The 13,901-nt window shown below is 38.1% G+C and overlaps 1 protein-coding gene across 2 annotated transcripts in view; it reads left to right on the forward strand.

The window, feature by feature from the left end:
- The window catches only part of sncgb (synuclein, gamma b (breast cancer-specific protein 1)), a 12,248-nt gene extending 5,522 nt beyond the window's left edge, over positions 1 to 6,726 (forward strand). The window contains exons 4-6 of one of the 2 annotated variants that reach the window (XM_067576112.1): positions 488 to 505; positions 1,889 to 1,930; positions 4,321 to 6,726. In XM_067576112.1, coding sequence (XP_067432213.1) covers positions 488 to 505; positions 1,889 to 1,930; positions 4,321 to 4,329 — 69 coding nt within the window. In that variant the 3' untranslated portion in view covers positions 4,330 to 6,726. The remainder of the gene's footprint in view (positions 1 to 487; positions 506 to 1,888; positions 1,931 to 4,320) is intronic. The other variant, XM_067576113.1, reaches the window with a different exon arrangement.
- The last annotated feature ends 7,175 nt before the right edge of the window (positions 6,727 to 13,901 follow it).

Here is a 13,901-nt window from a genome sequence, read left to right on the forward strand (position 1 = left end):
TCCAACACATCAGAGCGCTGCAGTGATACTAACTATCCTTTTTACTCTTATTTTATTTAAATGTTTTTCATACATTTATCTATTATAGATAAATGGATTAGGGTTGCATGTATATTGTATGAATTTTGTTCCAGGGTTCAAGCTATCTATTAGAGTTCTTGAAATTTTTACCTAAAGATATTTGTTTAATTTAATATGTGACTTAAAGTTTACAAAACTTAACACTGATAATCAGACTGAATTACCATTATTACCATAGTTATTACCATTCTCCTTGAATCGCTGTGTGATTCAGGGGTCTGGAACCAGGGTAGTTTTGTGTCTTTCATGCATGTCTCTCTAATAGTTTTTCTGTGTCTGTGTTGCTTCTTTTGTTGTAATATCGTGGCAATGCTTCTGTCCTGTGTATTGTTGCTGTGTTGTGTTGCTGTTGTTCTTACCTTTTCTTGTTTATGTTGTTTGTGTCTCATCTGTGTTCCCCTGATAGGAGGAGCCTGTATACGAGGTGCCTGTTGGACATGGCTGTGGGGGAGGGGGGTCATAGGTCATCCTAGGGTGGGATGGGGTGAAGTAGGAGACAGCGAGGGGATGTTCTGCATGCTATATGCACCAAGTTACCCATATATTAAGTAGTAGAGACACCTCTAAATCCAATCTGATAAAACCTGCAATAAATCTGACTTTTTGAGCAGAATCTTCATGTTCAAAGGATATCCTCACTATTTTTTCATGTCTGTCTTAAAACAATATCAGGTGCCCAAATGAACACTGGAATAAGTTCTTGTTTGTCCTCCTGTTCATACTGGCCATTATGATATCCCTTTTAAATGTGCTCACTATGTAAGTGATGGGGGACAAAATCAACAGTCCTCCTTCAGCTCCACTGCTGAAGCCTCATATAAGCTTTAAATGAACTTTTAAATACATTTTTTAACAAAAAGAGGCTTGTGGATTCTGTCCCCCATCATTTATATTATAAGCATATTTGAAAGGGATGTTTTAATGGTCAGTATGAACAGGAGCAGGCAAAACTAGTTTCAGTGTTCGTACGGGTGCTTGACTATTGTTTTAAGACAGACTGAAAAAAAATTGTGAACCTACCCTTTAAAGGTGGGATTTATTGCAGGACTGCTGTATTGATTGTACAGGTGTAACTAATAACTCAGTGTATAGTATCTAATGGCCTGCAACAGACTGAGTGAGCATCAACAGGAGAACAGAGAAACAGAAGCCAATGTGATGCTTCCCAAATTCAAATGCAGTATTTTTAGTTTTGGATAGAAGCTTCTATCAAATAAGTATCTTTGTAAATATTCATTATTTCCAAAGATACTTTGTATTTATTCAAATAAAATAAGTTCTGACTATTGCCAACACTTCCTCCTGACATCTCAGATGCTTACTCATTCATGTGATTGAGGCTACAATGATACTAAACTTCTCCATTTCTAACCATGTAGCTCCCCTGTGTAGCATTAAGTGACATACAAGCTCTCAGCCACATCTCTAGCACGTCAGATAAGTCAGTGAATATATTCATGGCATGTACCAAAATAGCTTAATGCACATCTCAGGCTGAGCGAGGCCTGTGCACCTACATGAGAGCCTTTACTTCACTCTTACACGCTGTGAAGCTCTAATCAACTAACTGACCCCTTCCCCTGGAGAGTTTTATGCATGATACTTCGAGTAGAGTTTATACAGCATGGTCTTTAGAGTCTTAACTGCTTTACCGAATCAGAGCTGGAGGAAAACGAAAGCTAGATAGCCATTGGTGCTTGTGGCCCTCCACCCTGCCATCACCTCATCCTGTCATCCTCTCAGAAACGTCTACTTCACCTCTTTTTTTTGTGTAATTTATTCTCACTTTTCCTCTCTCCTCATACAGGGAGAATATGGAGGAGCGGAGCAAGGTGGAGAAGGAGGAGAGGTAAGGAAACACCTTGAGGGCGGTATTGGTGCAAAGAAGATCAGTCGGATCAAATTATGTGTTACACTTTTGGCTAAGAGCAGCATGAGTAGGAAATATAGCTGCAACTAACAATTATTTTCATTATCGATTCAGGTATTCATTTTTGTGAGACCTATACTTTCCTCCACTACATTTCTGAGGGAAATATTATATTCTTCAGTTTATCTAATGGCTGCAGTATGTGGCTGCTTGATAAATGCACTAAATTGCTTTAGATGAAAATGATTAAACAGTAGATGCAGTAGTTTAGTAGCACCACTTGGGTCAGATACAACATTGAAATAGCATTGAATCATCAATAATTTAGAAATTTAAAGAATGAATCTGTGATCCAAGATCAAACCAAATCATTGCCCCCCAAACTTTAAAGGAGTGGATACTACAACACCCAAAATTTAATTGACAGGTTTTGTAATACAGGAAAGCGTAAGAGACTACAACTAAATGTAAGTTATTTAAGTTTTCATAAGCTCAGTAGTATTTGTAAACAGCAGGGAAATAGGCCTATATATATACATATATATATATATACATATATATATATATGGTTATTATAAGCTGACAAAAACACAAAATGATTTTTTTCTATCAATTTCAAGTCAAAAGTTTCAGTTATATAAGTGAATAAGTGAAATGAAACCTATGAACATAAAGTACAGACTGTGCTTCTGAAAGGAGTGGTTTCACTTTTGATATTGAATGCAGGACTTTAAAGTGGTACTTACAATAAAACACTGGTCAAAATTGATGTAGCAAAGGACAAAATGTTTACCATATATATGTTTTTTAATATTTAGCATTCCCCAATTTTGTACAGCAGGCTTTTTGTTATAAATTTGTGTCTCTAAGTGAAGTTGAAATAATCCTGATGCAGTGGTGGATATATATACCTTATATATAGGGTAATATTGTTCTTTTTACTCCACTACATTTATTTCTTTACTTCTGAGGCTTTAGTTACTTTACTATTTGACATATATGTTCACCTTTTATATTGTGATGCATTTGTTCCCAACAAACAATCTCATTCTTATCAAATCATTTTAATCTATAATTGACTTCTCAGAACAAGTGAAATAATCAACAAGTGCAGTATCCTGCTTGTTTTCAAAGCAAATCAGTTGGTTTCAGGTATTTTCTAAAATCAAGACAAACAACAGGTGATTTATCAGGGATAAATGTGACATGACTGAATATACAACAACAATATACAACATTCCAGAAACTCGGACAGGCAGTGGGAAGGGCCTCAGTGTGCATTACAATTGATTTGGTGCCAACATTGTGCAGAGGTGTGATGCGTGTCTGTTAGTAGAGGTGATAAGCATCAACAACATCATGAGTAACACTCATGACTAGTGCAGCATTTCTTCAGGGTTCAACAAGTTCAATTTAAGACGTTTGAAGACCTTTTAAATGTAATTTAAACCTTGTTTCATGACCATACTGATCACAGTATGAAAGTATGATTGAAAGCCGGTAGAGAACAATATGATTTTTTCAGTACTTCCCAGCAGTGTATAACAATAATTTCTAATTATGTAATTAATTCAATTAATGCAATCTGGACCTGAATAAGCAGCAGAAAATGAATGGATGGATTAACCAATTAAAAATGGATTAATTCATTTAACATTTTGCTCATATTGATATTTGCCCATTATGAGGCGATGACTCTTCTAGCTACTGAAGTTAGCAGTAGTGGCAGTGCCTCCTATATGTGTTTGTCTTCAGCAGCACATTGCTGCCACCCTGATGAAAAAGTATTTGCTCAGGTTTGAGAAGGTTGGTAACAAGACACTTTTCTCATTTTGACACGATCCTTTCTGTGTTACAAGATCCTTTTTACTTTACAAGGTAGATTTGTGTTATAATGACATACTTCTCTCGTTATTACTAGATACTAAATTATTCAGTTTCTTGTAATAACAACACAACACTTTATCTTGTTATATCGCAAAACTTCCTCGCTATTTCACATAATGAACATATCTCAAAACTAAATTTTCTCATTCTAACATGATAAGTTGGTAGGTTGTTATAACAAGAAACTCCCATTTGTCATTAAAACAGGAACATCCAATCAGAACCTAAAGAGAGGATATTGTAAAAAAGTGAAAATGACTGTTTAAGACAATTTAATACCTTTTGAGGCCTTTTTTGAGGAAACCGATGACTTTTTAAAACCTGCAGTAAAACTTTAGTAAACTGATTTTGATGTGTAAAATCAGTGGAGTGCTCCTTTAACCTGTAATGCTGGTATTGCTACTTCTACTCAAGTAAAGGATCTAAATACTTTTTTTTCATGACTGATGTATCTTTCTATCTTTATTTCCTTCCTCCTCCAGGGGTATTAGTTGTCTTAAGGACCTCCCCTCCCGTCCTCTCCAGTGGCCCCTCGCTCCCCTCGCCTCGCTGTACCAGACTCCAGATGTTCAACATATTTTTTTGTGACTTTACGGAAACCAAATCAACTAAAACAGACTCTTCCGGATGCCGCACCTCAGCCCCTATCCCCATCTCTCTGCCTCGTCACTCCCTGATGCCTCCCCTCTGTTACACCCTCTGTCACCCGTCCTCACCTCTTTTCCTCCCCTCTGATTTTTCCGCAGCCTGTAGCTTTTTCTTCCACTGCCCGTCTTTCCCTCGCCTCACCTGTGTGTTAGTGTCGTCCTGATATGAATCCTGGTGTTGTTACCGCCCCCCCACGCCTACCAACCTATAGGGAAACCTCACGCGCAAACACACACACACACAAAAAGAGACACACCTTCATTAGGCACATGCATGCAACACACACACACAGTACATACCGCGAATGCCAGCACAGATGCACACACTGGGCAAAACATTGACAAGTACAGTTAAGCCTCTGCAGTCCACTAACAGTTACTCATTGTGTGACTGAGGCATGGTACGAGAGGGTGTGTGAGCTACTGTTTGTGTGCGTGTGTGTCCATGGGAGCTTATATATGTGTGTGCATGTATAGCTGCTGGCGTACCAAAAAAATAAAAAAAGCTCCAGAGGCTTGTGCGGGGAAGACAGATATCATTCTGTTAAGTGTGCAGTAGTTAGTTAGCTACAGTAGACTGCATGCACAGATGTGTAGAATGACTTGTGATGTGTTGTAACTATAGAGTAGCAGCTGTTCTGTGTAGCTTTGTATGGCTTAGTGTGTGTTTCGCCTCGACGTTTAGAAACAGGGTTATTAACCGGGAAGCAGTACACAGTGCTCATTTTTCTCAGCTGTTAAAGTGGCAACTTGAATTGTGTTCATGTGATGCATGAAAACGAAAAAGAGCAGTTTCTCACTTTTTTTCATAGGATTAAATATTTGTGGCAAAATAAGCAAAGATCAAAGGTAAAAAAAGAAGAAAGAAAATCATCAGTTATAAATTAATATATAATATAAATAAGAGTTCAAAGTGAAGAATTGTTGTTTTGATTAGATAAGATTGACAGGGGAATCTCCCAGGAATCATAAGCAAACAACCAGATTGTGATTCTTAAATTGTTAGATTCTAGTTCATGGACATCCCTGTTCCCAACCCAGCCCAGTTTAAAGCAGTGTCAAGACCACAAACAAATGTTGCTCTAACTTTGGGAGAAAATATTGTGTTCATGTATGGAGGACCTCATCACTTATAGTATTTAAGAAGCCGATTATTGTCTTCAACTCCACAGGAGCACCACACATTATAAACTCATGCTGCACAGCTAAACTCTGTTCAAACCTTATTCTAACTTCTAGTGGAGATCCCAAACTTTCCAAATTTGTCAGGGGAAATAGTTTCAACTTGTTCAGAGTTGGGACAAGCTGTGGAGTAAGATTTTTTTTTCAATCTTAAAGCAACTTGAGTCAAAATTAAAGGGGAAAACTGGGTTTTATGGGGTAAAGAAAAAAGGTTTTCGGGGATTTTAAATATTAAAATCAGAAGCAATGTGGCATTTATTGCACAACTAAACTCAATTCAAGGAGGAATTATGAGTAGCTGATGATGATCACCTCTTGTTATCGTGTAGTTGCTTTTTAGTGAAACTGGTTTGCATGTCATCGAGAGAAACCAGCAGTCTGGACATAAGTCAGTTAGTTTATTCAGATTTCTGTGATAAAAAAACATTAATTCAGTGAGGGAATCAGTCCGCTAAGACATCAGAGTGAAGGTTTATCATAGATCAGCTTTATGTGTCGCTCTGTGTACAGCTTGAATTCTGGGATATGTACTGTAGTTGTTTTAGGGTAGTTTTTATTTCACACAAACTAGTCTGGCTATTCTCCCGCCCACCAACTGTCTCAGCCAATCAGACGATTCCCTTTTCCTGTCACTCACTGTGACGCCTCTCTCCATGGCTAATCTGCCCAGCATCAGTGTGTGTGTCTGTATGCACTGTATGTGTGTGTGAGTATATGTGTGTGTTAACATAGAACAGGTCCAGCCAGCAAAGTGTGTGTGTGTGTTTGTGTCTGGAGCAGGTTTGTGTGTTTTTACTTTGAGGCCAATGGAAACTGATGACTGCATGTTGCCTTATCAAGCAATCTGACATTCACACACACACATAGACCAACACATCACACTTGTACTAACACATACACACATACACACACACAGCACACTCTAAACAACACACAATCACAAATCCCACCTCAAACACACAAACACAAATCATGCACCATGTTTAAGTTGGCATCAAAGCAGACTTGCTGATTTTATAAACAGTACCAGTGGAATTAAAAAGGTTTTGTTGAAATCCAGCTACTGTGTCCAGAATTTTTTATGTGTGCATTTAATTTACAGTTTTTAATGATTGGTTATGTGCCTGGTTCAATGCTGAGTGTGAAACTCTTCACACAGTCAACACAACAGCAACAATTATGGACAAAACTATGCATTGCTTTCACACAAAAAGCATCCAGTAACTTCAGCCCATTTTGCAAATACTTACATAATCACTTCAAAATTCTTCAATTTATGTTCAAAAACTAACATGTATTCATATCGACAGCAATCTGTTAAATCATAACCACACTAAAATACCTCTACAGTATATTCAATTCAATTCAATTGTCAAAAATAAAGCCCATTGAAACCTTTTCCTGCTGCATTTCTAGGACTCATCCTGTAGAATACACGGTAGTACTTTCTATTGAGAGATAAACATCTTACTGTATTTTGGAAGGAAAAGTTTCTTTACACAATATACACATTTCTTACACTATCAATAATTAAAATACAACATATACACAATTAAAACTAGAGATCACAATGTAAGTCGACTTCAAAGGCTGCCATAAAAAGATGCATCATGTGTTACCTGACGATGGTGTTTTTTATATCAGTATTTTTCGGATAGACACATGAGTTGTTGTAATCAAGTGTTAGTGTCTGCTGGAAGGATTTGCTTTTGTCCCCATCACTTACATTGTAAGTGCATTATGAAGAGATCTTCTAATGGTCAGTATGAACAGGAAGAATGATTATAGCAAGAAAAAAACTATTTAAGCAAACTTCAACTTGACATCAGTCACACTAGGCTTCATGAACAAAACATCTTATATTTTAGCTGTTGTTTAGCTGTGAGCTGACTCAATACAGGAGATGACAGGAGGACAAACTCATGAAAGCAAAGAACAGATGTTTTGTTTATTGTGTAAAGATTATAAAGACTGGATCGTAGTGAAAACTAACCTGCTTACACGCAGTTGATCACAATGCCTTTACCCATTAATCACAACTGTATTCGCATACGGTCTGATCATCGCCCCTCAGCCCAGCATATAACTGTCCCTCTGCCCTCTGCTCTGGGTCCTCTGTACTGTCTCAGACTCACTCTGTGTTGGTAAGCTCACTGTATTTCAAAATACTAAAAAAACACCACTACATTAAACTTGAATGAGGACTTGAGTGATTTTCTTTAACAAATGGTGCCATGACCTGGATGGCAACAAAGGAGACTCCTTTTCCAGACCAAAGACATACCAATGACCTGAGAATACAAAATTACACTAGAGGTAAGAAACCTTTTGAAAACCCACTTATAAGTACTGTGTATTGTGGGAGGTCTGTGAAGCTGGAGTCCCAAAGAAGTTGATGCGATTATCATTTTTAAGTAAGTTTGCTGTGTGGTTGTGAAAGGGGGTTAATGAAAAAGCCAAGAGGTTTGCTCTGTAACAATGTTTATGAATGACTGCATTTTCATAACCTAGGAATTTAACTTGGTTGTAAAAACTGACAATCTGACTCTCTCTTCTCAAGGTTTCAACATTTTGGGTAACAGAGATAGGAAATGGAAAATGACCAGGTAGGACAAGTCCTGTGTTTCTTTTTAAGAAAAGGCCGGTTCACAATGTTTGGAACACTGAGAAAATTAGTCTAATGGAGGATTAGTGAGAAATACACCTATGCATGATTGGTAGGAAGAAGTAGGGATATGATTTGGTCTCCTAATACTTATATGTCACATCCTGAATGGACTTTTGGTTGTTTTTCGGACTCTTTGTGTTTTTGTGTTCGTTGGGGTTTCCTGTGTTACACTTCTGTTAAGTCATTTTGGTAATATGTGTTTCCTTGTTGATATGAGTTGGGTGGTGGGTTTAGAGGACTGCCTTTGTTGTTCAGCTTAGGGTGTTGTGTACTTGGGTTTGTGGTCATGGTTATTCTTGGATGGGTTAGTGTAGGTTGTATTGAGAGTTTGTGTTTTCTGAGTTTTGGTTTTAAGTTTGCTCTGTGTTCCTGCACTCATCCCTGGCCTGTTTTCTCTCCACACCTGCTCGTCAGCCCTGCCCCGCTACCTGTGTTTCCCCAGCCAATCGGCTCCCTGTCTGTTCACTCCCCTCTCCTGAGTTCTCCGCCCATCTCCCCACCTGCACCTCATCTCCTCCTTAGTTCAGTTACTTTTTAAGTCCTGGGTTTCAGTTCAGTTTTTGTCGAGTCGTCTGCGTTTATCGTCAGTGTTTCATGTTAATCATTAAATATTCTGCATCTGATCCTGCCTGCTGTCTCCTGCATTTGGGTGCACCTGCTCCATTCACCTACATGACAGGAATATATTTCATTTTTTGTAGGGATCTGATCTGAAAGCATGTCAAAGCATGAAGCTTCACTCCTTTTTCTGTCAGACACCACACCCATGAATCTATTAGGGTGAGATTTGTTATGTAAATTAAACTGTACCATATATTGCACACCAGAATGTGGTCCAGTATTTGAGACACACATTATCTGGTTCTACAAGGGTCCCTACTCCCTCCAGAGTAAAAGCCACATTAGAAGTGCCCAAACCCACAAATGTCACCGATGAAGATATTTTTAGGAATGACGGCTTATTGTAGACAATGGATAATGGATTATGCATCACTTGCAGCACCACTCCAAGACATATCCAAAACCTTAAGCCTGTACTCAGCCCGTTACGTGGTGAAAACAAGCCGATGAGTCATTTAACAGGTTGAAGAAGGCATTCATATCTAGCAAAAGGAAAAATATTCATTTACATTTACTTCAGATATGCTTTTGAATGTTCACATGACTTTGGTATACTGTGAGCAAACCAAGGATTCATTACATCCTCGGGTACACCCATTCAACATTGCAAATTGTTTGGTCTATTGTTAAATGCATGCCCAGAACCAATGCATTACTGATGATCCTGTCTCATGATGCAATGCTTTGGCTGACCATGCAGCCAAAAACAGCTGCCAAAATTAGTATTCCTGTCCATGTAAAACACTGTCCTCCCACTTGCCCTAACCCTAACCATACCCCTAAAATATCACCTTAACCATAACCCTAAAAACTCAACAGTGATAACTTGCATAGACTTGGAACTTTTAAAGGTTGGAACCCAATTTTTTTAAACAAACTTCCTCAATAATATTTACTAATAAGGTTTTAAACTTATTTCTATTTATGGCATTTATATATTTGCTGGACATCAGAAAGTTTATTACTTTTCTCAGGGAGAACATCCCGCAGGTATGGGAGCTACTTTCTGTGTGCAAAATTATCTTTTTCAAGATCAAGCTCTGTCTAGAACAGGTGTTAAAATACCCTTTTGGATGTGTCTATTTCTTCCTCAAGTTTGTCTCACTCAAAGTTATACTCCCTGGAGAGGGTGATCAAGCGGGAGCTGTCTTCTCTGTCAAAAGAAATAGTAACCCACCACCAGGAGGTACATTCAAAAAGAGTGCAGTAAGTAGAAAGTTTTATATAATAGTTTTGTTCTTTTCATAGTTTATGTGTCACTTGGCTTTTTAATGGTAATTATCTGACTGGGTAAAACTTATGACTCTCTGTGATTGATAGAATTCCTTTATAGAAAAGCTTCTGTCACTGAAGCAACTCTTTCAAGGTGTGGGCAATGCAAGAGATACCAAAAAGTCTGAGTAAGTAACTAAAAGTCTTTTTCCACATTTAGGCTACATTAGGATTATGCATATGTTTACAGACAATTACCTTTTTTCTAATTTATCTTTCAGAAACACAAAAGAAGCACCCCTCAAAGGAGTGTGCGACAAAAAGATGCATGGGTCTAATTGAAGCTTACATTTACACGCTAACTGGCCAAAGAAAAGGGGTCCTCGTCTCTCTGCCGACGGACGAGGTCCTCTTCTGTGACGGAATTAATGAAGAGTATGTGATAAATGTAAGCAAATGTCAACTTACCAAAGCATCAGATGCATTTTTAAATATTTTTGTACCTTCATGAATCTTTATTTTATCTTAGCTGTAATATATTACATCTTTTTATGTACAACTCTAGGCTAAATTCTATAAGACGGCATCAACATATGGCAAGGTCAAGCTGCCCCTAAACAATATGGAATATGGCTGGCTCAGGGAATTTTCCAACCTCCGCCCAAACTACCTGGCTACAAGGACATTTTGTCCTTTTTTTTTTAACAGCGCCAGGGGAGAGTTAAATAAGATTTGGGAACTGGATACAAATGTCTGGAAGGAGTGTGTGGTAACAAATATAACCATCACAATCATCTGTTCCTCAATTGCAACACTTATACAGTTGGTGTTGGGTTCTGCTTCGAGGTTGCCCCTCAAAACACACATGCCACCCACTGTCTCTTGGAAAACTTGGTAGATGCTGCTCCTTCCCCACATAAATCCCAGAGGCGGAAACGCCGACAGCCAGTGATTGAGTCCAGCAAGGATGAGCCTGGACCAAGCTCACGATTGACATCATGCAAGGCATGCCACACCAGTTTTGCCTATACTGTTATTTATTCTCATTCTCTTTAAATGTGTATTTTACACCAATTAATAAAATTGTTCCAGAAATCCAGATTTAGGTGGGACCCAGTCACCTTTCCTTGTAATAACAAATTCAAATAGTTGCTTTATAAGGTTAATGTAACTTGCTTCCTTACAATCACTGCTTACAAATCCAACTTTTTAAGGGGAAGGTTTCTGTCCACATCTACATGTGTATTATTTTTGCTTAATGGTTCTCATTACAGGTCCTGAAAGGTGACAGTGACTCGAGTGACAGTGAGCCCTTGGCAGAACCCCTTCCCTCCACAGATGAGGATGAAAAGGAAGTACAAGATGTGGTAAGCACTACCACACAGCATCAGTTAGTATCAAACACTATGATTTGAGTCCTCTCCCAAATTCGTAAGGTAAGCCACACCAGTTTCGTCTATACTACTATTATTTGTCACGATGAGTAGCAGGAATGGACCCAAATGCAGAGGCCAAAGGCGAAGCAGGTCTGAAGAAAACTTTATTTGGAGTGAGCAGCAAAAACAAAAGACAGAACAGCAAACAGGAGTGTAGGCAGGCATCTAAACAGAACAAATGATCCAACAAAGACTGAATAGAAAACCAGGACTTAAAAACTAACTGAACTAATGGGGAGATGAGGTGCAGGTGGGGAGAGGGGAGTGAGGTGGTGAAACAGGGGAAACACAGGGAGCAAGGCAGGGCTGACGAGGCTAACACAGGGCAGGTGTGGGCAAAACACAGAGCAGGGCAGAGCTAATGAGGCCAGGACCAGGGAAGAGTGCAGGAACACAGCAGGGAAACGCAGAGCAAACTGAAAACCCATAAACCAGAAAACACAACACAACCATGATCACAAACCCAAGTACACAACACCCTAAGCTAACCAACAAAGACAGTCCTCTAAACCCACCACCCAAATCATATCAACAAGCAAAACCATACGACCAAAAGGAATCGACAACAGAAGTGTAACACAGGAAACCCCAAAGAACACAAAAACACTAAAAGTCCAAAAAACAAACAGAAAGTCCAGGCAGGATGTGACATTATTGTTATTATTATTGTTGTTGTTGTTGTTGTTATTCCATTTCATATTTCTCATTACAGAGAAGTGGGACTGCTCTTCTGAGGGAGAAGATGCGAGAACTGGGCACTCATAAGGTCACTGCCTCTAATCATTGGATCAAGGATACCCTCTGATGATCCAGCCTGGCAAATTCTTATGACACTTAAGGACATTGTAGAGTTCTCTGTGGCCCCTTTCCACTCCCTCGAAAGTGTTGCTTATCTTGACCTGAAAATATCTGAGCATCGTCATAGTTTTCCCTCTGCTGAAACTGACACCCAAACACCATTTTTTGGAGCATTATCATGCACTCATAGAAGCCTTTGGTCCTCTAGTTGGATTGTGGACTATGCGCTTTGAGGCCAAACATAGGTTCTTTAAACGTGCTGTGATGTTCTCAAGCAATTTCAAGAATGTCCTGCTGTCACTTTCAACAAAACATCAGCTGATGATGGCTTACAATTGGCAGTAAAGTTTCATTTCTGCCTTTGGAAGTACTGCATGTTGACATCCAGGAGTCTATTAAGAAACCGTTCCCTCAGCTAACAAGTGTACAGTTGTCAAACACTGTGATATACCATGGAACAAGGTATTCAGCTGGGATGATCTTGCCATATGGTTCTACAGGAGGGCTCCCAGACTTTGTAGAGATCATCCAGATGTTGATCTTGGAAAGCAGTCTTTACTTCATTGTTAAGAAACTCAATGCTTGGTACCAGGATCACTCTAATCTTACCTTAAAATGTAGGTCATGATATAAACACATTAAGATATTAAGAAATGCAATGGTTATTCTTAAGAAAGAAAATATTTAGATTTAATTGAATGCATTGAGTAAATTAAAATCAATGCACTGATTAATGTAGATAATTATTACTCAATTATATATCATTGATATGTAGAATTTAATTATTTTTTATTCGTACTATTTACACATTTAAAAGTTTCTGTGTTTTATATCAACTCAATATTTATGTTTAGGTTTTAATTAATTCCTTTTTGTTTTCTATTTGAATCTACTCATATTAAATGGATAACTATAAAGGGTCTCATTTAATTTCAATGTATTCAATACCAAACAAAGTTATATTTAATTAATAATATTGCATGTAACCTGTTGCCTCAATTTTATTGAGTGGATATGGTGTATCTTTTCTTGGTGTATGAACACCGTGCAATAAAGACTTTATTCATAAGTGAAAATGCTATCATTGTTTATGTATCATTTATTTTTTAGATGTTTGTGATTTTAGTGATGATAAAGGTATTTGTTGTGTTGGTTTGTTGATAGCGTGATGTGGCATCACTACCTGGACAACTGTATCTGACCAATCTTGACATCAAAGACTACAATAGAAATAAGTTGTGCAACACATACTGTCAGATCAGGAGACATAATAACCTTATTATGTGGATCGGGTTATTGGCCAGATGTGACCGACCCACATTAAATACCGTTTCAAATGTCAGTGTTCCCACTATCAGTTACATTAAAACAGGCTGCTGAATAAGTTTTTAGTGCAGAGCAATAAAGATTTTATATATGGTGAAAAAAAATGAGAGCATAGCTATCAAATTATTAATTGGTAATTATTCTGAGTTAAGGTATCAGAATCTATCAACTTG

This window comes from Thunnus thynnus, chromosome 20 (assembly GCF_963924715.1).
Source record: "Thunnus thynnus chromosome 20, fThuThy2.1, whole genome shotgun sequence".
In the NCBI taxonomy this organism is placed as follows: Eukaryota; Metazoa; Chordata; class Actinopteri; order Scombriformes; family Scombridae; genus Thunnus; species Thunnus thynnus.